We start from the raw sequence: 26111 nt of genomic DNA, 5'->3' as shown, positions 1-26111 counted from the left end.
ATAGAAGGCTTTGCATAAACCCTCGGCAATGAGTCCTAAGCTGTAGCAGAGCTGCCAAAATGTTGCATATACCAGACCCATGGATGCTCACCAAACGCACTAAGGGGATCTGGCTTCAAAGAGACACTGTATGTGCTTCAAGCAGAAGAGCGAGGAAGGCTGTTCTATTAAAGCCATTTATAGGCCAGATGATTTCATCATGAGCCCTAGATACTGGGTATCAAGCAGCAGCTTTTGCCATTTCCTCTTATGGTTGGAAATTAGCGTGCAATGTCACATTCTTCTCTTTTACAATGGAAATGGTCATTCAGGACCATTTTGTATTAGAAGCGTTTTTGTTTTGTTTTGTTTTGTTTTGTTTTGTTTTGTTTTGTTTTGTTTTGTTTTGTTTTTTTCTGAGTGCCCTGTAAGGAGACTCTGTCTTTAGCCTTAGAAGACGTAGAATTTGAAACTTTGTAGAAAATATTAAAAAGCAAAAGCCTGTTGGGATTTTTAGAAATTGAACCGAATGCATTTTGCAATACGATGAACATGAGACTTTGTGACAGTGGATGGAAAGTTAGGGCTCGTTAGTTATATGGTGTCATATATAGAGTGTCAAGCTGTGAGGAGGTGCTTGTTACTGTTAATACTGATTGTCAAAATGAACTGATCTACAGTTGGGTAGAAGATGAACATCTATGCTTGACAATGAACGACCTATTAGATTGGTTTAATTGAGATGGAAAGCACCATTTTCATGGTAGGCATGGTTCTGGAGTGACTAAACAGGACAAATCAAGAATGAATACTACTAGCTTGTTGTATCTTTCTCTTCTCCTGCAATGGATGCAATAGAACCAGCTTGGTCAAGTTAGTCTTTATGGATTCTCTGACATATTGGACTGTACTCATGAATGGTGAGCTGAAAATAACCTTAAGTTTATTTTTTCAGCTACTTTGTCCAAGAAAGATATAAATTTTCTAGAACAGTATATTAAAATTGACTATAAATCTTAAAGGAGTTGGGTAAAGGATACACACACGCCATGATTTAAGTTTGTTCTCTAGTTCATTTGGTAGGCAAAGAGAACAGGTTACTGTAAATTAACCTTGGGCACTATGATATATTTAGGCACACACACTCTCTCTCTCTCTCTCTCTCTCTCTCTCTCTCTCTCTCTTGCTCTCTCTCTCTCTCAACATAGATAAACGTTAAGAAACAATAAAGATATTTTCATTTAAATGAAAATTAAAGTAATTTGTGATCATTTATCTTATAAAAAAGATTTAAAATTCTTAAGAAGGAAGAAAATTGGTATGTCAGAATCCTCCAAGATATTAAAAAAAGGAAGGTTAGAAAACAACAACCTTAAACACCGCCCTTTGGAATTTTCAGAGGAGATCTAGCTACCTTACATTGCTGTCCTGCTTTTATTTTGACCACAGGGGCTACATAGGGACATTTAGGTAATGACAGCTCAACTGGAGCCAGTATGTATTTTAATAGAACATGCTCTTGAAAGCAGTGACCAAAGGATTAAAGATCGGTTTCAAATTTGGTACTTCAGTTCTCAAAAAATAAAAGAGAAGCTTGGGTATTTATCATGGTACTCAAAAGACACTCTCAGTTGTCACACTGCAAAAGCCTTTCCTCTGTAGAGTGCTTTTTCATGCCATTAAAAGAAGAAAGTTTAGTGCTGGGGCAGGGGAAACAGAGAGGGGAAGAAGGAGGAGTATATATAAAAAGAATAATATGAGATAAATTTTTTTTTATTAACTTGAGTATTTCTTATATATATTTCGAGTGTTATTCTCCTTCCCAGTTTCTGGGCAAACATCCCCATAATCCCTCCCCCTCCCCTTCTCTATGGGTGTTCCCCTCCCCATCCTCCCCCCATTGCCGCCCTCCCCCCAACAATCACGTTCACTGGGAGATAAATATTTTAAAAACAGAAAGTCATCAAATAAAGGAAAAACCAAAAATAATAATAGGATCTCAATTTTCCCTGTTTATTTCCTACAAAAATTGCCTCTGGGTTAGAATAAGTTGAAAATTTTCCTCCAGAGTTATGTTCTGGTAGCTGCAATCCGTCAAGTTTTAGGACACTGTTATCATAACAGAACCTCATGTCTAATTTAGCTTTAATACACACAGTTATACATATGAATATATATGTGTATATGTAGAATTTTAGTATGTAATATATAGCAATAATTCTGAACTGGCCATTCACAGTTTAAAGACCATAGCTACTATGAGATTTGAGGTAACGAGTATGAGCGCACACATACCCCTTCATGACGAATAGAACCTGAATCCCTTGTACTCATCATGCTATTTTTCTAATAGTTCTTGTTCAGTGGAGGGATGTATACATGAATTTTCATTTCATTTAGATTTAAGAGAATACTTCTTTTTATTTACCACCATTTGTTCAAAATAACATTGTAATGATAAAATATTTTGGTAAGGCTATAGGAAAAAATTACATATATTGGAAAGGTAATTCCAGATAAAGAAAACAAGCAATTTGTACAATGCTATATTCAGATTTTCACTTATTCCAAGTATTTACAGAGTTAAGCAATGATAATTATAGTAATATATTTTGTTTGTTATATCCACAAAATTTTATATGCCTATAACAATCTAAGGAAATGTATTAAAACTATTAATGTTTTCTTCTCTGTCTGTATGGAGAGTAAATTCTAATGGCTATAAAATATCTGGCATCAATGGGAGGAGAGGCCTTGAGAAAGCCTGATGTCCCAGTATAGGGGAATGCAGTGCTGTTAGGTGAGAGTGGATGGTTGGGTGGGTGGGGAAGCACCCTCATAGAAGCTGGGGAAGGGAGATGGAATAGTGCATTTGTGGAGGGGAAACCGGAAAAGGGAATAACATTTAAAATGTAAATAAAAAATAAATAAACTTTCATACGAAGGCCAATGGGATGTCTCAACTAGTAAAACTGCTTATTACCAAGCCAAGTAACTGAATTTGATCCTTGGAATTCACAAAATGAAATGAGATGACAATAACTGTATATTGTTCTTTGTTGTCCATATGTCAGCCACATACCACACACACACACACACACACACACACACTCACTCACTCACATACACACACATACCACACACACACACACACGCATATACCACACACACATATACCACACAAACACACACACACACACTCACTCACATACACACACATACCACACACACACACACACACACGCATATACCACACACACATATACCACACAAACACACACACACTCACTCACATACACACACATCACACACACACACACACACACACACACACACACACACACACACACCTGCAGCTGTTATTGAGATATGAGAATAATGTTCACAACTCTTCTAACTGCTGTGGTTAAACTGGAGTCAGTTTGACTGGAATAAGAAACACCTAGAAAACTGAGAAAACATTCCTGCCAAAGATTTTGAGGATGTTTCTGAGACTAATTAATATTTGAATGAACAGAATGAGTAAAACGACACTCCCTTATGAAAGTGGGAGACCCCACAAGGCATAAAACTGGAAGGGTGAATTCACCATGTAGGATGAGCTTACGTGTCTTTTTTCCCAGTCCTCAGTTACTGTGCCTCATCTTCTTGAGACCTTTTGATTTCACAGCTTAATTTGGTGAATATTTTCCTACGCATTGTAATGTAGACATTAGAATTGATAGAGAAACAGTTGCTTCCTCTGAATATCAGGATTTTAGACTTAACTGAATTCTGCCACTGCCCTTCTTGCAAATTACATTTTAGATAATTCTGAAAATTTTAGTACAATAGCTTTTGTGATTTCAAATATAAATTAGAATTTTATGGAAACTATACATCATATAATTATCAGTATATGCAATGAATTCTAGAAATTTTGATTATTAGTATGAAACCTGATTGGAAATGACATTTATTAAAGAACTTTACTCAGATAATATAGTACAGATAAAATTATGATACCTAACACTACATTTTCTCAGACATTTTGGTGACAATTCCCTCAGAATTAAATGAACACTTTAACATTGTAATGATAGATTGTTTATAAAACAAATGACAGTAGTCAACTAAAACACAAATATTCTATTCCACATGATTATTTTTTTGTTTGAGGAGCGTTTGTTGAATAAATAACATTTGTTATAAAATGTACACTCCAGTGAAAGCTTCTATAACATAAATACACGGCCATGTAATTTTTCCTATCAGATACATATTCGAAGTTATAATGAAGGAAGTAAAGTAGAACAAATCAGTAAAGAAATGATAAGTGAGAATATTTGTAGGAAAAACAGATAATCAAACTGTTGACAATATCTACCCATATGGATTACTGAACTTCTTGTTTGGTAGAAGAAGAATAAAAGTATCTACAAACAACAATTTTTATTTAGCTTAAGGTAAAAAATAAGCAGAAATACAGTGGAATGTAGAAATTATGTAAAATGAAGCGAAATACATAAAAACTCAGTAATAACCACAGCTAAAATATCAATATGTAGGAGATAATAGAATTTTATGAGTTATACATTTGAATCATCCTTTAGAAGTGACCTTGAAGATTACATATACGTAGTCACCAATTTTCAAAAACGCTTCTGTAGTAACTAATATTTTTATTACATGGTATCTTGCTCATATTTGTTCACTCTAGTTATATGTTGCATGTCTGTAGAAATGCAATTATGATTACCATATTTAACCTGAGTACAGAAAAAACTCATGGATATGCACATGGGTATATTATTTTAAGGAAAACAGGTACAAATTTTTCTAAAAATTCCATTCATAAATTGGAACATTAAACAATCAATATTAACTCATGAAAACGAGATTATTTATATAGTATTCACATTCATTACCAGTTCAATTGAACTTTAGTCTTTTCCATGTGACTTAAGTAATATGCAAAACTGCGTACAAATCTGGGGGTTCCTTTAACTTTCAGAGACGATCCAATGAACACAAGATCGATGCTACCTTGAAACCTTTAATGGCATTCAAACTTACCCCATTCAGTGGATATGTTTTCCATCCTAGTTCTCCCATCACTGTAGTTGTATCAAGCAACACAACTAGAATGAAATAGATAAAACTCACATAAGTATCTCAAGAGATGCAAACATAGATCAACATTAGTCACAACATCAGTATCAAATGATCCTACTATTTCTTCACCACGCTGTCTTAAAAAGTACTATTACTTTGAAATTATTTATGTTTCCTGTGACAATACTTTCAGACATGAATATAAAATGATTAGAATTAATGCAAAAATTCTGCATATGTGTTTGGTTTAATAATGTCAATTAACACTGATAGTCAAATAACAATTACAAGGTCATATTTAATATGACAGTCTTTTCAATTTAATAAAATAAGCCACACTGTTTATTCCCTGAATTTCTTTTTTAAATGCATATAATATACTTTTATTGAATTTTTAAAATTTTTTTGAGACTTAGCTTATAATTCTAACCCTTTCACATTATTCCATAGTCTATATATTCTGATTTATGTATTCCTTTGCATACATGAACATTTTTTTCCACAGCTTTTTCTTCACACACGGTGGTTTAGTTAACAACACTGGACATGCCTACTCCATAACAAAAGCACAGACTCAAATGTTATCCCCTTTCCCAGTTTCCCCTCCAGAACCCCGCTATCTCCCCCTGCTTCAATGAGGGTGCTCCCCCACCAATATTCTCTAAATTTCATGCATAGTCTATTAAAATAAAAGCTACTAACAGGTCTCTGTGCTTTGATGATGCTATGAAATTTTCATGTAAACATCAGAAAAAAATGAAGATGGATCGTTTTGAATAAATCATAGCTTCCAAAGCATGGAATACCTAAGCATTAGCTAGAATACTAACTTCAAGCTGAATTAAAGAAAAATTAAAGCTATTAATCTTCCTGTCCTGCCCATGCCTTTTGCCTGGGCAGATCATCAGTGTGTCTGTCCATTGGAAGACACTAGAAGTCCTGAAGGCCAGGAGATCTATTCTACCAGGGAAACAGGTAAGGTACCCTCCCAAGTAACAGTAGTCTCTGGGACCCAATGGAGCCCAGCTGACTCAGGACCTATTCACTCTGCTCAAACTGTATCTCCCTTCCTTCATGTGCCTTCCACCAGGGCAGATCATCAGTTTGTCTACCTCTATGATGACCCCCACATTCTGAAGGCTTCCAGGAGATCAGCTTTATCCAGGGCACAGATCCCACAATCTGAAGGCCTCCCAGGAGATCTAATTGCACCCAGGGCAACAGATTATATGCTACTATGAAGACCCCACATTCTAAGGGCCTTCCAGTAGATCTGCTACAGTCAGGGCCTCAGGCCTCACAGGAGACTTACAGTAATCCAGGTACATAAGAGGCAGGTTCCAGAGAGAGACACACAGGTCAGTCATCACCAGAGATAACCAGATGACAAGAGATAAACTCAAGACCATAGTCAACAGAAGCCAATATACTTTGGCACCATCAGATCCCAGATCTCCTACCATAGCAAGCTCTGGCTATCCCAAAACACCTGAAAACCATGATACTGGCCTAAAATCCTATATCATAATATAGTCCTTTGAGGAGGATATAAATGACTCAATGAAAGAAATGCAAGAAAACACGGGCAAACAGATAGAAACCCTTAAAGAGGAAACAAATAAAACCCGCAAAGAAATACAGGAAAAGAAAAAACAAACAGGTAAAGGATTTAAACAAAGCAGTCCAAGACCTAAAAGTAGAAGTAGAAACAATAAAGAAATAACAAATGGAGGCAACCCTGGAAATGAGGTCAGGAGCTACAGATGCAAGCATCACCAACAGAATATAAGAGACAGAAGAGAGAATCTCATACATAGACGATTCCTTAGAAGACATTGGTCAAAAATATATAAAATACAAAAGAACTCCTATCACAAAATATCCAAGATATCTAGGACACAATGAAAAGATCAAACCTAAATTAATAGGAATAGAAGAGAGAAGATTCTCAGGTCAAAGGACTACAAAACATCTTCAACAAAATCATAGAAGAAAACTTCCTCAACCTAAAGGAAGAGATGGCCACAAATGGACAAGAAGCCTATAGAACGTTAAATAGATTGGACCAGAAAAGAAAATTCTCTCATCACATGATAATCAAAACACCAAATACACAGAGTGAAGAAAGAATAGTAAAAGCTGAGAAAGGGGGAACACAATCAGGTGTGAGTGGGGAGACAGGACAGGACAAGCACAATGAATAGAGATATGCAACCTCAGAAGGTGGGACGTATGGGGCCCCTCTAGACACTACCAGAGACCTGGGAGGTAAGAGTCTCTCAGGACTCAAGTAGAGGGTCCTTAGATGAAATGTCCAACAGTTGGGATAGTGAACTTCTAAAAACAAACAGGTAAAGGAATTAGGTAAAGGTAAAGTCCACCTCCAGTAGAATGAAAGGGTATCAAGTAGAGGAATGGGGTTGCCATCCTACAGTCAAAAATACTGACCCACTATTGTTCTTCTCTCAAAGAACTGCAGGGATTAAAATGGAGAAGAGACTGTGGGAAAGGAGGTCCAATGACCAACCCAACTTGAGATCTATTTCAAGGGGAGGCTCCAAGGCATGACACTAATATGCTATGGTGTGCTTACAGACAGGAGTCTAGCATGGCTGTTCTCTGAGGTCCAACAAGCAGCAGACACAACACAGATATAGGTCATACCACATGGGACCTCCCTTCTGCCACGTCATAACCAACTTCACTCTGACACTAGCAGCACTCCCGTGGCATTTGTAGGCTTTGAACCTTATAGTCTATATTTTTTAGTAATTTTTATAGCACTTTCAGTAAAAAAACATCTTTGTGTTGAAGTTAACTAAATTTTCTCATTTTTAAATATTCTCATGTTTCAGCCAAGCTATTCATTTTTCATATCAATATAAATTTAAGATTTTTTTCTCCAAGTTCAATTCTAAGCTTTTTCTGTAAAAATATATATCATTTTGGGGAAAATAGAAATAAAATCTTATAGAGTAGACAATATTTAAAAAGTAACTGAATTTACAGTGAAATATGTGTCAATAAACTGTGAAAATCAATGTTCTGACAGGGTACTCAGATTCTAGATTTCTAGAAGCAAAGATGATGATAATATTCAGATGTATATTTTTTTTATTAACTTGAGTATTTCTTATATACATTTCAAGTGTTATTCCCTTTCCCGGTTTCCGGGCAAACATCCCCCTCCCCCCTCCCTTTCCTTATGGGTGTTCCCCTCCCAACCCTCCCCCCATTGCCGCCCTCCCCCCATAGTCTAGTTCACTGGGGGTTCAGTCTTAGCAGGACCCAGGGCTTCCCCTTCCACTGGTGCTCTTACTAGGATATTCATTGCTACCTATGGGGTCAGAGTCCAGGGTCAGTCCATGTATAGTATTTAGGTAGTGGCTTAGTCCCTGGAAGCTCTGGTTGCTTGACATTGTTGTACTTTTGGGGTCTCGAGCCCCTTCAAGCTCTTCCAGTTCTTTCTCTGATTCCTTCAACGGGGGCCTATTCTCAGTTCAGTGGTTTGCTGCTGGCATTCACCTCTGTATTTGCTGTATTCTGGCTGTGTCTCTCAGGAGCGATCTACATCCGGTTCCTGTAGGCCTGCACTTCTTTGCTTCGTCCATCTTCTCTAATTGGGTGGCTGTATATGTATGGGTCATATGTGGGGCAGGCTCTGAATGGGTGTTCCTTCAGTCTCTGTTTTAATCTTTGCCTCTCCCTTCCCTGCCAAGGGTATTCTTTTTCCTCATTTAAAGAAGGAGTGAAGCGTTCACATTTTGATCATCCGTCTTGAGTTTCGTTTGTTCTAGGGATCTAGGGTAATTCAAGCATTTGGGCTAATAGCCACTTATCAATGTATATTTTAAGTGGCTGTGTGCATGGGACCTTGGTGGCTGAGCATTTATGGTTGCAAATGTTGTATACTACAGAACTTCTATGAGCCTGCGAAGGTTGCCTAGTACAATTGTCTTCTGAGGGACTCCACCCAGCAGCCAATGAAAAGAGATGCTAAGACTCATAGCCAAGTATTAGATGGATCTCTGGAAGTCCTGTGGAAAAGTTTGAGAAAGGATTGAGGAAACAGAAGGGAATAAGACTCGACATGAAAACCAACAGGGTCAAGTACCCTGGAGCCATGGGTGCTCCAAGAGACTAACAAACCAACCAAAGAGCATAAAAGGACTGGACCTGAGCCCCCACACGTATGTAGCAGATATGCTGTTGGCCTTCATGCAGGTCCCCAAGCAACTGAAATGAAGGCTTTGCGTGACTCTCTTGCCTATCTATGGATCCTGCTCCTGTAACTAGGCTATCTTGTCAGGCCACAGTGGTCACGTGGTGGTTGGAAATGGGTTATAAAGTGAATAAATACACAAATTAATGGAGAAAAAATACCTATAGAACGTTTCCTATAACCAAAGGTAATTCACAATCTGGTAAAGAAAGCAAAGCTTCCCCAAAACCAATCCCTCCCAAAACAAACCTTCGCTGAAATGAGAGGCGAGAGTTCTCTAAACAGAGAGCATAGAGACCTAATAGGTGTTCCATAGACTTAGCAACCAGGTTAATGGAGATTAAAAGGACCACAATTGCTAGTTGGAAGTGGTAAAGCTGAGATACTATACACTGTTGATTACAAGTGATATGATCAGGTAAAGAGGAAAGGGTTGCTCTCAAGGGATGAGGAAGGGAAATAAATGCAGAATTGGGGAAGTTAAGGGGACAAGCAGCATGCAAGTGAATACATGAAGAAATGAGAAGGAGGCTCTTTGAAGAAGGAGAAGGAGGTAAATACAGAAGGAGGGATGAAGGGAAAATAATACTAAGGACGTCTGGAAAAAATCACAAGGAAACATACTATTGAGGATCAGATGAAATGTACATTACACATAATTCTGTATAAATATACCTATATTGTTTACATAATCTTTACTCACCTGAGCTGAGAATATCACCAAACTCCAAAAACCATTATTCTTTCAATATTCCTTCCGACCCCATGTAAAGAATCTCATTTCTATTCTGTTCTCTGGCATTCGTTTTATGGTTTCTGTCTCTGCAGTTTTACTTTCCCCAGTATATAAATTAGACATCACATGACATTCACACTTTTGAGTCCATGTTTCTTACATGGCATTGTGGAGCTGGCCTTCATATCTGATGCTTCGAGAGCAAACAATCTGGTTCTTATCATGACTAATAATTAATGATTCCACTATATGGAACCCTTATCTTATGGCCAAATGGACTCTTACCATTGAGGATATTAAATTAAAACCATTATAATATTCATGTAATATCACTTTGATGAAAATAATTAGAAGTTTTGGTTACAAGTAAATGTGCACATCTCCAGTGGCAGGTGTTATTGATTTCTAATCGGTTCACATGCCAAATCTTGAGACGGTCTTGCCTCTGAGTAATTCTGACATGGGTCCTGTTGCCTTCCTTTTTAGTGTTCACATCCATTCTCAATAATAATGAACAATTATCTTTTATACTACTTGAGAGTGATACTCTAGAAGAAAAACATTATTGGTGCTAAATTTTCCGAGTTTGGATGCATTTACTGATAGATGGATATAACCATATATGTTTTCACTTAGTTTTGGTTTGAATATTGGGACATGGTTTCTCTATGTTGCCCAGTCTTCATGTGACTCATTATATAGGACACCAAGACACAAAACTAGTCTCTCCTCTGCTTCACCGACCCAAGCATCTGGCATAGCAGTCTCAGTAATAAGGTTTATCTTCATTTGAGTGTTTGTGCCCTCATTTGTTTATCCATTTATTCATTCATTTTTATCTCCAGACCTACAGCTGGTTTTTCATAGCACCAATACTATGTCAGAGAAAAATATCATATTCTACTAGAGAATAACAAAGGGATCTAACAAATCATTTCCATAATTTTCTATTGGCCAAATAACGAACACGGCCATACATAAGGGTAAATGAAATACTCCAGGTATGATAAATCCATGCCTTTATAATAACATACTTAGTGAGCATTTTTGCAGCTCTGTAGAAAAGCATATTGTTTATAAGTGGTGCATAAACTGGATATAATAAAACATGCATTTTGCATTTTCTGTATAAACCAATTCTGCTGAAAGAAATAGCTTCTGAAAGGAAATTTTTCTTGTTGAAATACTCTAGTTAATAAATTGAGAAGGAATGACCAGATTAGGATGCACTATTTGCTATTGCTAATGAATTAATATATTTAGCTAATGGTTTTCCATGGCGGCTAACATCAGAGAAAGAAATAAAACTGGACATAAAATGCTAGAGCTTCTAAAACACGTTCTTTATAGTTTAATTTACTCTGTCTTAGTATACAATTCTAACAACACTGGAAGCAACAAAAAACAAAAATAGGAATCTGCAATAGCACACACACACACACAAACACACACTCACACACACTCACACACACACACTCACACACACACTCACACACACACACTCACACACACACACACACACACACAGACACCATTGCTTGCTTCAATGCAAGTTATCTTGCATTCAATGCAAGTTATCTCACAACTATAAAAGCATATAACACCAGTATGATAGCTAAATAATCAATCATACTGTTACTTATCTAGCACATTTATACTTTGGAAGTATTTTGTTATTTCACTATTAAGTAGCAGGATTAGTGATTAATTCACACTAACTGAAGTGAGGACGTGGTGATCTCTTCTTCAAGTGATCTCTAAAATGTCTTAATTATCTTATAAAATCAATATGTCAAAGGAACATCTGCATTCCCATTTTTAGTGTAGCAACCTTTATAGTTGGCAAGAAATGAAAAGATAAATAACACACACACACATTTACAAACACACACACCGGGGGGATAAGGAGGGAGGGACTGGAGAGGGAGAGAGAAAGGGAGAGGGTGAGGGAGAGGGAGAGACAGACAATGTAGGAACAAAAAAATGAAAATCATTCCTTTACACTGCATGGGAGATTATTATTTTGAATGAAGTAAACCACAATGAAAGATATGTACAGCATGATAACTTTCATCTGTGGAATCTAAGAATATTGATATCTCAGAAGTTGGCAGTATAATGGTCATTATGAAGGGCTGAAGAAATGGGGCGGGCAGAAATTAGAAAAGTCTAATCTATAAAGTCTATATAAAGTCTATATATATTTATATGTATATGAATATATATATTCATTCTGTAGACCACCTGTTAATTGGGCTATGAAAATGAATAGAGACTTCTCAGGAGAAAAAAATGTAAATTTTTAAGAAATACCTTAAAATGTGTTTGCAACTATACCAAAAGAAATTTAAAAGCACTTTGAAATTACATTTTACCCTAGTAACAATGGCTAATATCAATAAAACAAAACAGTAAATACTGACAGGATGTGAAGAATGGCTAACCATCTTGTCCTGGTGCTTGAATTACAATTTGGTGCAGCCACTATGGAAATCAGTAAGGCAATTCTTCAAAAAAATAGATCCACCATGTGCAATACCATTTCTAGGCATATACCCAAAAAAACTCTATTTGCTACTAAAGAGACACATGCTCATCCATGTTCATAACTGCTCTATTCATAATATCTAGGACACGGAAAAAGCCTAGATGTCAATCACCTCATGAACGGAGAGTGAACATATGGTACCTATATAGAATGAAATTTTATTCTGATATAAAGAAAAAAGAAATTATAAAATGCACAGGTGAAAGGATGGAGTTGGAAATAATCGTCTGTGTAAGTTAACCTCACAAAGACAAATATCACATGCTCTCACTCATGGTGGATCTTTGTGTTAAATCTTTAAAGTTATGTTTTAATTTGTAATACATATAAATTCTAAGAAACTAGAAAGGGGCAATTTGTAGATCAGGAGAGGAAAAAATCCAAGAGACAGGTAGCAGAAAAATGATTATATAAAGTAGAAAAAATAGTAGATAGTTTAAAATGTGTAAGAGTTGAAAGTGTATGGCAGAAATGTGGGTAAAGAGAAATAGCATAAGGAAATATTCAGAAAAGTTATATGGAAATCTACTATCTTACTATACAAATTTCATTTTTCTTTTTCATATTAAAGGGCTTAGTTGGAGTTAACCTACACATGGGAGAATGCGCTTTAAAGAAGCCAAATTGAGACCCTGTCTTGAAGGCGGGATATCTTTTCTGGAGTTGTTTCTCGGAGTTGTCCAGGAAGTCATCAAAAATAATATAGGGTATTCCTATTGCTCCTGGATGTACACCAAAACTTAATAGTAATAACCTATTACTTAAGACATACTATAGTCACATCAGACGGAAAAATGAGGTTGATGCTGACCAGGAAGCCTTCTCACTTGCTGATTAATCTTCATAAAACTTGAAAGTGACTTTAGACAGGAAAAATACACTCTATAGTAACTGTAATAATGATTTGTATGGCAGGATATGCCCATGTGGCAATGATGCCACTCATGTTACAGAGGAAGCCAAGCACATTGTTAATGGATTTAAGGTCTGCTCTAATTGGAGAAATTTCTGCCTGGCACTGTTAGTTTTGCCAAGAACCCATGTTTGGGAAGTTCACAGGCCCAGGGGGTAAACCTAGTACCAGTGTTCTACTAAATGGGCACAATAGTAAGCTGCCCTCTGTGTTTATGTGTCTATAACCATTGACTAGTGCACCCGTCAGATTTCCTCAGAGATGTTTCCTTGTGTAGTGATTGCTGGCGACTCATAACTGATCACATTGCAGACATCCTGTCAGTGGAGTATTCAATAACTAATGAGACATGGTCATCAACTCTCCCAACACCAGAATCTCAGAATTATGGAGGAACAGGGTCAGAAACATTGTAAGAGCTAGATATGAGAAGAACAGAAGCTTAACGGTGTCTTCTCGACATGACACAATAGCTGCATTCTGGAGCAATAGCAACTGTGGATGCAAGGTTTGCGCAAGAGAAAGAAAATCAACATTCTTTTATGGGTATGGGAAAGCCTCATGAGTTCCAAAAATAACCGGTAAGCTTTTTTCAGTTGGCAGCTTCTTGGGTAGGAAGATAGAGTTTATTTTTGTTTTATTTTATTTTTTATGGGTGGTCTTTAGAAACTCAATCATGTTTCAATGACTGGCCTTGGAACTAAGGAGTATAAGCCAGCACAAATTGGATTTCCTGAATTATTACAAAAGAAAAGAGGATATTAAGGGGAGGTGGTGGGTGGATCTTAGAAGAGCTAGTTAAATGATAAGTGTGGTTAATATGCATTGTATGGAGTTCTCAAATAATAATATAATAGACTAATAATACTTTTGTAATTTTAAGTTTATTTTAATAACTAATGCTTATACAGTATGTGTAGTATTTTTATTTTTTTATTATCCTACTTTTAATTATATCTTTCTTGAGGTCAATTGACTACAATTACAAATAATTGTGCATATTTAATATATACCATTTAATAATATTAGATATAAACATATACCCACAAATCTATTAATTCAGTAAAAATCATAAACAAATTCAGCACCTTCAAAGGTTTTCTTTTGCTGACGTTTCCTTTTGTTGTTTTTCTCCTATCATCAAAGAATACTTTTCTGTTGCACATACAATATAGCCTAGAACAGCCATTATGCTGTATAACAGATCATTGGAATTTATTGACCTAGTGTATCTGAACATTTATTGAATGATTGAATACACATTACTTCAAGTAAAATGAATTTTGAGTAGAATTTGAATAAAATTTGGAATATATATATACATACATTATTGAATGAATGAATATGTTCACTGAACAGTAACTTGCTATTTCTTTTCTCAGGCCCATTCAGTCATGCCCCACTCCGCTCGCTGAAGTGTAAATAAATAATGCAATATTGGTCTTTGATAATTGATTCACTGCATTCTGGATAGGATTTCTAAAGTCTAACCATTGTATGACAAAGAAGGAAACTTAGTTGTTTCTTAAGGCAGAATATAACTCAATGGCATATAGCTACCGTGACTGGTTTATTCAATTTTTCTTTCTAATAGACATTGAAGTTTTCTGTACATCTTTTCTATTTTGTTTTATTTCCTAATGAATATGAAAGTGCAGGTTTAAACATCCTGACTTATTCTTTCTTAATAAATACCCCATAAATGGAAAATTATTTTCTCTTTTTAACTTTTGTGAATAAGGGAAAAAAACCTTTTCCTTTTTGTGTTTTATATAGAAAATTTGCAGGTACTATCAATAAGTAAAAATATTCAAGCACAACAATTACAGAAAGAACCATGAAAAAAACCACCATTACTTAATTTTATCAACAGTATTTTACTGAGTTTCCAAAAATTACAGAGGATGTTTTTGTGGGAGGGGAAATCATTAATCAATAGTGCAGAGATTCTTTTGAAGGGAGGGGAATTATTTACTAACTTTCAGAAACAAGAGTCTCCTAATTGCTGTATTTTTATATAAAAACCATGCCTTTAAAAAATTCCTAATAGCAATTTTTTAAAATGGCATCATAGACAAGAAAACGATGCATTGACATTAAAATAAACTTGAAAACTGTGGATACTTTAATATCATTACAGTACATGGATGTTTTAATTTCACCATTTGTGTCATACACAAAACCCCACAATGCAGATTTCCCAGACTAATTACAGTGAACCCAACAAGGTGAGAGCTCCTCCTGCTGGCTTTAAACAAAAGGCATCCAGTGCCTGCCAGAGTGTGAAATCACTGTACACCCAGCAGGAGAAAAACAAATTACAGAACCGAAGTCAGTAGATTTTATTATAAATAGAACGGCAATAGTTCAAATTGCAGTTAGTTATGTATTATAACTCAAAACATAAATTTTACTTAGCAAAACTCAAAATGTAATCATTTATTTTAAATAATGAGAAATTAAACAAAAAATGCTAGAGTGATGTAAATACAATATTATTCTGAAACTTATGATACAATATACGGCATACAATATGTTTGGGAAGCTTCATAGGATTTTCACATTAATTTTTTTAAAAGATCCAGAATATTATATTTATCTCTAAAAATACTCTGATTATATAGTGTTACTATTGCTTATACATTTGGAAAATTAAAAATATTTTATGTGCCAGAAGCAAATATTAAAAAACAAAATGAACTTTAATAGTAGTAGAATAAATGCAAACAGAGCTGAATATAAGATTCAACACTTAATATATTATGTCTTTAATTTACCTACTTTTAAACTCCTTTATTAAACTTAAAAGACACTTTATTAAACTTAAAATCATGTAGTATATTTATTTACAATATATAATAAATGGAATAATAACAGAATAAAATTTTAATAAAATAAGAATGAAAAGAATAAAAGAATATAAAATTGTTTGTGAATCATTTTGAAAATAAAGAAAAAAGGTGTTTCATGGAAAAGTTCTCCTTTACTGAGAGTTGGAATGAGAGTGCTTCCCCAGCATAGAGAGAACATCCAACACGACATAAACTGGAAATGAAAGTGATTTGCCTATAGCTGCTGTACTCTTAAAGAGGGAGAAGAAGGAAAATCAGCTATGTAGGTCATCTTGTCCTTTTTGGCTACATGATTATAAAACTAATAATGTATGTGAAAGGTCAACATGAAATTTATGGATGCATGGATACTATCTGTCTATCTTTCCTTGTATATTCATATATATATATATATAATTATCTAAAATATATAGTTTTTAGATAATTTTATTATAGAAATAAAAAATACCATCACATGAGCTAATTATTGTCTCTAAAAATACAATAGTTAGTTCCTTAAGAATTCTATGTACACAACAGACTTGATTATATCAGCTCCCTTCCTCTTCCTAATTCCTCACATATCCACCCCCAACAAGTAGAGTTGTGTTTGTCATATACTCACGTGGGAGGATCCATATACTGAAGCTTGGCCCATCTATTGGCAAATATACTTCCTCCATTCCAGCATGCTGACTCTTATGATAGCAATAGTCTTAAAAGTTTAAACAATCACAAGTATTTGCTTGGGTGCTTTCGTTAATGAATTTTATGCATGGAGGATAAACCATTTATTTTAGATTATTCTGCTTTAGTGCTAGTTAAAAAAACAGGTAAAAAAGAATTTGAGTCATTTGGAACAATGGAGGAGGACAACAGGGTGTGATCAATTATTTCACTAGCTTTAGCATTTCATATCACTCCTGTATCACTAACTGAATGAATAAAGGGAATGCATCTATTATAATCTGAGAAGTATCAGTTATATAAACAAACATGTACCTTAATACAGTAAATTGGACGTTGTCTAGATGAATAATATACTCTCCAGGTGCTTCAGCTGGCTCTCAAGTTTATCAAAATTAATCCAGGTTTGACAAAACTGCCTCCTTTATTCAGTAAACACTAAAGATTTTTACTTACAGACCTGTGTACTATACTGTTACAATCAATATTTAATCCTTCCCGAAGCTAATAGAGATTTCTGGGAATGTACATAGGATTAAATGCTTACCCTTCAAATGCCTTTCTATGTATTGATATTATTTTCAAGGCAACACTGTGCAAAGAGGATCATTGCTTTCTATAAATAACGAAGCCAGCTTAGTCTACAGAGATTGACACCAGTTCGTTAATTGTATTGAGAACATTTTGTTTAGTTGTGCCTATGCTTATTTCTCTCTACCCTTTTTCACTTGTCTTTATGTAAGTGATATTTGTGATTACTTTTATCCAGCCCTTAAGTTCTGAGAACTTGGAAAATCCCATTTTGAATGATAACATACTAAGGTTAAATTACCTTCACAAATTAGAGAGAAATTTGAATGTGGAACTTTGGATTTTTATTTAACTACAAAATATCTTTTTTAGAAAGTATGTCTGTTTTACTGCAAAATAAATTATTCCATTAATTTCAGGTCTAAACCTATAGATTTGGTTATTATTTAAATGGAAAAAGTAGCACAATAAAACGACAAACTCTACACATTCTAATGAATGAAGCTCCTTGGGAATTATTTTCAAATAAATGAATTTGTTATTATTTAGAAGCACAGCAAACTATAGAGTCATAATTATCACTAGGAACCTATCAAGAGAAAGTTGCTAATAGCTTATCAAAGTGTGACTAGAATGTCTTTCCTCACTTTTACAACTGCCATTTCCTCTTTCCAGGCATATCTAGATATTTGTCTTTTTTTGATACTTTTTAATGTGCTTCTGATTATAAACACTCCTTAATACTTCATTATGAGGACTGACCAGAGAGACTCAATGAAAACCCAAGGGTGGGACACATCTGAGCAATTCTTCTACTACAAAAGGAATCTGAGCAATATTCACCTGTGTGTCCACAAGGTAGTTAGGCATTTCTATCAAATTATTGCTACCAGTCTGCCTACAAAGAGTAAGAGGATTAAAAATTTCATGTTGCTACTGCACAGTATTATAAAATTGTTTCACTTGCTCCATCCTGAACATGAAGTAATTACAACTGCCTCAACTACACAGGGTTTGATGAGGAGGAGGATGAAGATGAGGATGAGGAAGAGGAAGAAGAAGAAGAGGAAGAGGAAGAGGATGAAGGAGAAGGAGAAGAAAAAGAAAAAGAAGAAAAAGAAGAAGAAAGGCTATTTGTCTTTAGTCTGAGTGTTAGCAGTTTCAAGACACATTTAATAAATGTCCTGAGTCTCTCATGTTTCCCACAAAGGTGTCCCACTTAACCAAGTTCATTGAAGCTGCTCCTATTGCTTCCAAGGCATCAAAGTCTTGTAAACCTTTCTACTTCTGTCCTGTGAATTCCAACTTTGTTTTTAATGTGCTTTAGACAACTTACTTTTCTGAAAACACATTACAAAACTGAAGGTTTGAAATACATTTAAATTATTTTTCCTCTACCTCTGGTAAAAGAAACTATGATCATCATTTTATTTAAAATTTTATTCACAATTCAATGACTGTTTCAATTACAATGTATATATAATTAATCAATTTTTCAAAGACATTATTGCAACCCTTTAAAACAGAAACAATAGAAATTTTCTATTCAAAGAAACTGATTTTAGATGGGCGTAGAAACAGTGTTTGTGAGTAATAGTCTTTATTTTCATTCTTAAAAATTGAAGAGACTTTTCCTTTGTAGTGTTGTTTGCTTTTATTGTACCTACATGAACCTAATATTAATAAATTTCTATAGTTCTCAGTTGGGTGCTAAGGTATCCAGAAATGCTATTTGATCATATTTTGTTGGTACTACCCCAATGAGAAACCATAGAGCTTCTGTCATATATTACTGTTATGTATTAAAGACGTTTTACAGTCTATAGGATAAAATATCTATCTTCTTAGGGTTCAAGTGGGATATTATCACTTCCACAGTTAGAATTTTTGTGTTGACCCCCATGGCACAGTTTTTCCAGACATACAAATAGCAGAAGAGATTAAATGTCCTGATTGAGAAGTGAAGCTGTGGAGAGTTCTCAGGTATTTAGGAGACTGTGTGAAGTTGAGTTGCTGGGTGGTTTGTTTGTTTGTCTGTCTGTTTTTAAGATAGGGCATCCAATATCACGCCATTGGCATCAGCATCTTCATCAGCACCAAAGCTGTCAACACTCGGATCACTTATTCCACTTTCTAAAGATGCCAAAGATAGAACAAATAGAAATGCATCCCAGAAGTCCAGAAAATGAGAAATATGTATTTTCTGCCTGTAAGATGTTCTCTCAAATAATCTCAAGTACATTAAAAGTTTACCAAATTTGTCTAGAGAGGAATAATAGTGAATTAAACACTATGAAAAGAAGACATTGATAAAAATAAACTTGGAAACAATTTGATAGGATATAGTTTCAAATTAATTGAAGAGCAATCAAAATAACGTATTAATATCAATTAAATTTTAAATTATACTTCCTTAGAGTCTGAGCCCCCATCTTTTCTTCTCTCTCTCTCTCTCTCTCTCTCTCTCTCTCTCTCTCTCTCTCTCTCATAAAATTAATTCAAATAATGGAAGAATGCAGTTAGTGGAAACAAATGTGGTCAAAGTACTGAAGGAGAAGTTCAAAATATGGAGAAAAGTAGGTGACGAAATGTTCATGTTCAGTCTGTGGTGAATTTGCTCATGTGCCAATAACATATGATCTATTGGACATAGCAGCTAAAGTAGTCACAAAGAAATACGAAATCAAAATAGATATTGTTCTGAGTCTAGAATGAGCAGTGAGGAAAGACACACCTTTTCTACTTTCTGGAGTCTTTTTTTTCCTTCTCCACGGTTCCTTTTGAGCCACCAGTGCCCTCAAACTGTTTGCTCTCACATAAACCCTATGTATCTACCCTACCTATAACATACACGATGTTTAAATGACCTCTTCTTATCAGCAGCTCTACTGAATGAATGCATCTTATGAAGTAAATATATTGCTAAATTAGCGTGTAGACTTGCTTATGAATACTAATTTCCACTCTTACTTCTGGAACACCTTTTGAAAAATATAATTTAAATGAGAATTGTGTGAATTCTAGTACCATTTTGATGATAGCAATTTGGAAATTTTTCAAGGTTATCTAAAAATCACTACACCTACAAAATTCCTCATAGGAATCTCTTGAAAAATAAATTTCAAAGCTCTTATACTCCATTTTTATCCAGAGATAAGACTTGTCATTAATATTGTGTATTATCTAACTGTGCATAGCCAAAATTTATTAACTGTTGTGAATTGCTTTCTTCTAAAACAAGTAATTATTTAATTCTCTGCACCTATCCTGATCTAGCATCAATGCGCTTTGACCTTATTAGCCACTACACTATGTGAACAACACTTGTTCTATGAAAGAGAGAGAAGAAGAGTAATAATATAGTTTGCTTGGGTCATGTGTCTCATATTCTCTCCACATTAAGTTTCTTATATTAAGGGACCCACTGAAACAGATATAATCTTCGAAACAGATATAATAAGTCTTCGAAACAGATATAATCAGAAGAAATTTCTTTCTTTAGATTTCTTTCCATATTTCTGTTAGTTTGTTAAAGAGGTAGACCAAACTGCATTTTAAAGAGTCTTTTCTAAAGCAACTAACGAAGACTGTTCATGGACCTGCAGATTTCATAGTCAACCGTTCGTGAAACACACTATTGAGTCATGAAAGTGGAAAATCTATTCATACACTCTCACAAAGTTTGGGGAGATGCTACTCTGGAATAATTTAAATAAAAACATAATTTTTGAACACTATTACCATACTCCAGCACACTTGACTGCCTGAAGGACATGAGTTGTCTTCTAAGAAGACAAATTGAATCATAGCAAATACTCTGGTAAGTAACAGTGCCCATGGATCAGGCAAAAGCGTTTATAATAAAAGAAATGTAGCCATGATAAGAATTCCCATAAAATATGTAACAAGCAGTTGTCAAGGCATTTGTACATTAAGCAGCCTTTGGCACAATTGTTTGATAAAGTCATAAGGAGGATGTGGGATATCTTCTTACTGGAGACGACTAAGGAAATGTCAGAGTAATGACAGATTGAGAGGCACAGAGACTGCGGGGCAACATATCCTTTCCAGAATATTTCTGAAGGGAACAGGAGTCAGGAGGAGGAAGGGTTCATACATGAAACATTTACAAATGTGACGTGTGCCAGGAGCAGTGTGACTTTGGTAGACAGAAACGAATGGCAGATGGAAGCTTTATTGTTGGCATAAAAATAAAGTTTTAAACCTACATTAGTGTCATCATTACCCGGTGGGGGCGGTACGTCATTAAGGAGTATTGTCAAACTGTTTATTACCAGGGCCGTCTGCAATAAAGCAAATGCTGTAGAAATGACAAAACCATTTCAAAACTTAGGCAAATGAAGAATATTAGTTTCTCAAGTGTAATTAAGGACAAGAAAGTCTTTCGTGGGACACTGAGGAGTCTCCTAATTTTACGGATTACCTAAGACATAGATTGTGGAAAAATAATTTTGACACACCCTTAAGAATTGCTTTTTGTCCTCCTTTTCTTTTCTTTGTTCAAACATGCTTACAAATAGCTCCTGCTGGCCTCAAACTCACTAAGTGGCTCAGGCTGGCCTTGGATTTCTGGTCTTTTCCTTCGTTTCACTATTATGGTGGATAAATGTGTGCATCAATAAAAAACTCTTTAGGGGAAGTCAACAGGGATCAAAGTCTGTCTTTGATCCTCATGATAGTGCTCAATATTATTCTCTAAGGAGATGAAGACATAGGGGAATGAACTGTTTCTTGTTCATGCATACAGGAAACCAGTTTATAAACGAAAAGGATATTTTATTCACTGGTGGTTTGTCTCAAAACAGAATCTCTTTTCCTGTAGTTATGCTCACCACGTTATAAATCAATGTAATAAATTACTGACAATGTATCGCCAGGTTTTTCTTCTGAAAAAGCCTCCTGTTACACCTGATCAATTTCAATTTAAAAAATAATCTTAAAAAGTCATTACCCAATGAGGCTAAAGAAACACCAAGTGTGTTTTTTGCATATTTTTAAAAATTTTTTTGAAACAAAACTGCATGGACCATGATGATCTTGATCTTATAATCATCCTGCTTCAGCTACCTGAATACAATAATTGCAAGCATGAAACTCATACTTAGAATAAGAAGTTCTTTTCAGGCTAAGTAAAAGGTTTTTCAAATATTGTTACTTATATTGCTGGGATTTTAAATATTAATTATACACAGTGTCCATAGTTGTAGCTTATATTTTATTGGACAAATTTTGGAAATTACATTTTTTTAATTATTTTTATTTTTCCATCTTTATTAAATTGGGTATTTCTTATTTACATTTCAAATGCTATTCCCTTTCCCGGTTTCCAGGCCAACATCCCCCTAGCCCCACCCCTTCCCCTTCTATATGAGTGTTCTCCTCCCCATCCTCCCCACATTACCGCCCTCCAGCCAAAATTCACGTTCACTGGGGGTTCAGTCTTGGCAGGACCAAGGGCTTCCCCTTCCACTGGTGATCTTACTAGGATATTCATTGCTACCTATGAGGTCAGAGTCCAGGGTCAGTCCATGTATAGTCTTTGGGTAGTGGCTTAGTCCCTGGAAGCTCTGGTTGGTTGGCATTGTTGTTCATATGGGGTCGCAAGTCCCTTCAGCTCTTTCAGTCCTTTCTCTGATTCCTTCAACAGGGGTCCCGTTCTCAGTTCAGTGGTTTGGGGCTGGCATTCACCTACTATGTATTTGCCATATTCTGGCTGTGTCTCTCAAGAGATATCTACATCCGGTTCCTGTCAGCCAGCACTTCTTTACTTCATCTATCTTATCTAGTTTGGTGGCTGTATAAGTATGGGTCACATGTGGGGCAGGCTCTGAAAGGGTATTCCTTCAGCCTCTGTTCTAAACTTTGCCACCCTAACCCCTCCCAAGGGTATGTATACTTGTTCCCTTTTTAAAGACGGAGTGAAGCATCCATATTTTGGTCATCCTTCTTGAGTTTCATATGTTCTGTGCATCTAGGGTAATTCAAGCATTTGAGCTAATACCCACTTATCAATGAGTATCAATGAGTGCATACCACGTGTGTATTTCTGTGATTGGTTTACCTCACTCAGGATGATATTTTGCAGTTCCATTCATTTGCCTATAAATTTCATAAAGTCATTGTTTTTGATAGCTGAGTAATATTCCATTGTGTAGATTTACCACATTTTCTGTATCCATTCCTCTGTTGAAGGGCATTTGGGTTCTTTCCAGTTTCTGTCCATTATAAATAAGGCTGCTATGAATATAGTAGAACATTGTCTTTGTTATATGTTGGGGCATCTTTTGGGTATATGCCCAAGAGGGGTATAGCTCAGGTAGTTCAATGTCTCTGAAAGGGTATTCCTTCAGCCTCTGTTCTAAACTTTGCCACCCTAACCCCTCCCAAGGGTATACATGTTCCCTTTTTAAAGACGGAGTGAAGCATTCACATTTTGATCATCCGTCTTGAGTTTCGTTTGTTCTAGGGATCTAGGGTAATTCAAGCATTTGGGCTAATAGCCACTTATCAATGAGTGCATACCATGTATGTCTTTCTGTGATTGGGTTAGCTCACTCAGGATGATATTTTCCAGTTCCAACCATTTGCCTACGAATTTCATAAACTCGTTGTTTTTGATAGCTGAGTAATATTCCATTGTGTAGATGTACCACATTTTCTTTATCCATTCCTCTGTTGAAGGGCATCTCGGTTCTTTCCATTTTCTGGCTATTATAAATAAGGCTGCGATGAACATAGTGGAGCACGTGTCTCTTTTATATGTTGAGGCATCTTTTGGGTATATGCCCAAGAGAGGTATAGCTGGATCCTCAGGCAGTTCAATGTCCAATTTTCTGAGGAACCTCCAGACTGATTTCCAGAATGGTTGTACCAGTCTGCAATCCCACCAACAATGGAGGAGTGTTCCTCTTTCTCCACATCCTCGCCAGCATCTGCTGTCACCTGAGTTTTTGATCTTAGCCAATCGCACTGGTGTGAGGTGAAATCTCAGGGTTGTTTTGATTTGCATTTCCCTTATGACTAAAGATGTTGAACATTTCTTTAGGTGTTTCTCAGCCATTCGGCATTCCTCAGCTGTGAATTCTTTGTTTAGCTCTGAGCCCCATTTTTTTAATAGGGTTATTTGTCTCCCTGCAGTCTAACTTCTTGAGTTCTTTGTATATTTTGCATATAAGCCCTCTATCTGTTGTAGGACTGGTAAAGAACTTTTCTCAATCTGTTTGTTGCCATTTTTTCCTAACAACAGTGTCCTTTGCCTTACAGAATCTTTGCAGTTTTATGAGATCCCATTTGTTAACTCTTGATCTTAGAGCATAATCCATGGGTGTTTTGTTCAGGAAATTTTCTCCAGTGCCATGTGTTCAAAATGTTTCCCCACTTTTTCTTCTATTAGTTTGAAATGGAGGTCCTTGATCCACTTGGACTTAATCTTTGTACAGGGTGATAAGAACGGATCGATCTGCATTCTTCTACATGCTGACCTCCAGTTGAACCAGTGGAAATTCCAATTTTTGACAATTCATTGCTTCTTTAAAATTTTAATTGAGAAATTTTGCATTTCTTCACTAAAATGTCGTTTTAAGAATTAGTTAGTGTGTGTACATGTGTGTGTGTGTGTGTGTATGTGTGTGTAGGTGTATGCATCTGTGTAAAAGTGTAATTTCTGGCGACAAGTGAAGGATATAGAGAAATGTCAGGTATCCTGCAAATATTCTCTAGATCATTTCTTAAGAGATGATATCTCTCACTAGACCTGGGTTTAGACTAGTGGATAGAAAGTCCCAGTGATTCTACTGACTTCAACTGTCACACTCCTGGGGTCCTGTGAGGTTTATGACATGAGTGCTAGATATTCCAATGCAGGATTCTACATTTATGCATAAAGTATTGTGCATGCTGAAGTTCATCTTCATCTCCAAGGGCATATTATAGGAGAATTACAGTCCCATTTCTACAGCCTGATTATATGTACATCTATATCTATATCTATCTATATCTATCTATATATCTATCTACATATAGATAGATATATCTATAGGGTATATAATATATTTGTGTGTATGTTATATATGTATAAAGTATATGGATATATTATATAGGTATATATACATACATATATGCATATATATACATATATGGTTTAAAATCAGGACAGAAAATTGTATTTGCTGATGAGTTATCATTTCAGGTAAAATATAAACTTGAACGTAGGTTCATATTTCATCCAAAAGTTTACCTAACTAACCAGTTCATTGGTTAGAATTCTATTGACATGGGTGCCCTTTAGAGAGATAAACACACTATTATTCTTTTTTACTAATAAGGGTAGTTTTAAAAGTAAACATCATCAATTTTTTCAATGAAAACCATACCCGAATAATTTAATTTTATTTTGCCTGAATCATTGTTCCTTTATTCTATTTTCTAAAATTGTTTATGGTCTGCATGGTGTAGATTGTACCCCTATCATAAATACTTTCGTTTTTTGCTTCTTCTGATATCATAGTTTGCAGATGTATTTGTCAGTTTGGGGTTTGAAGTTTTATTTC

The 26111-nt window shown here is 35.4% G+C and overlaps 1 protein-coding gene across 3 annotated transcripts in view; it reads right to left on the bottom strand.

Annotated features, from left to right (window-relative positions):
- Epha6 (Eph receptor A6) overlaps window positions 1–26111 on the bottom strand; it is a 951337-nt gene that overhangs the window by 885799 nt on the left and 39427 nt on the right. For all 3 annotated transcript variants that reach the window (NM_001419529.1, XM_039088720.2, XM_039088721.2), the window contains one exon: window positions 5035–5099. In NM_001419529.1, the coding sequence (NP_001406458.1) occupies window positions 5035–5099 (65 nt within the window). The remainder of the gene's footprint in view (window positions 1–5034; window positions 5100–26111) is intronic.

This window comes from Rattus norvegicus, chromosome 11, assembly GCF_036323735.1.
Source record: "Rattus norvegicus strain BN/NHsdMcwi chromosome 11, GRCr8, whole genome shotgun sequence".
In the NCBI taxonomy this organism is placed as follows: domain Eukaryota; kingdom Metazoa; phylum Chordata; class Mammalia; order Rodentia; family Muridae; genus Rattus; species Rattus norvegicus.
Note: the sequence above shows the minus strand (reverse complement) of the source record. Positions and strands in the feature narration are given on the sequence as shown.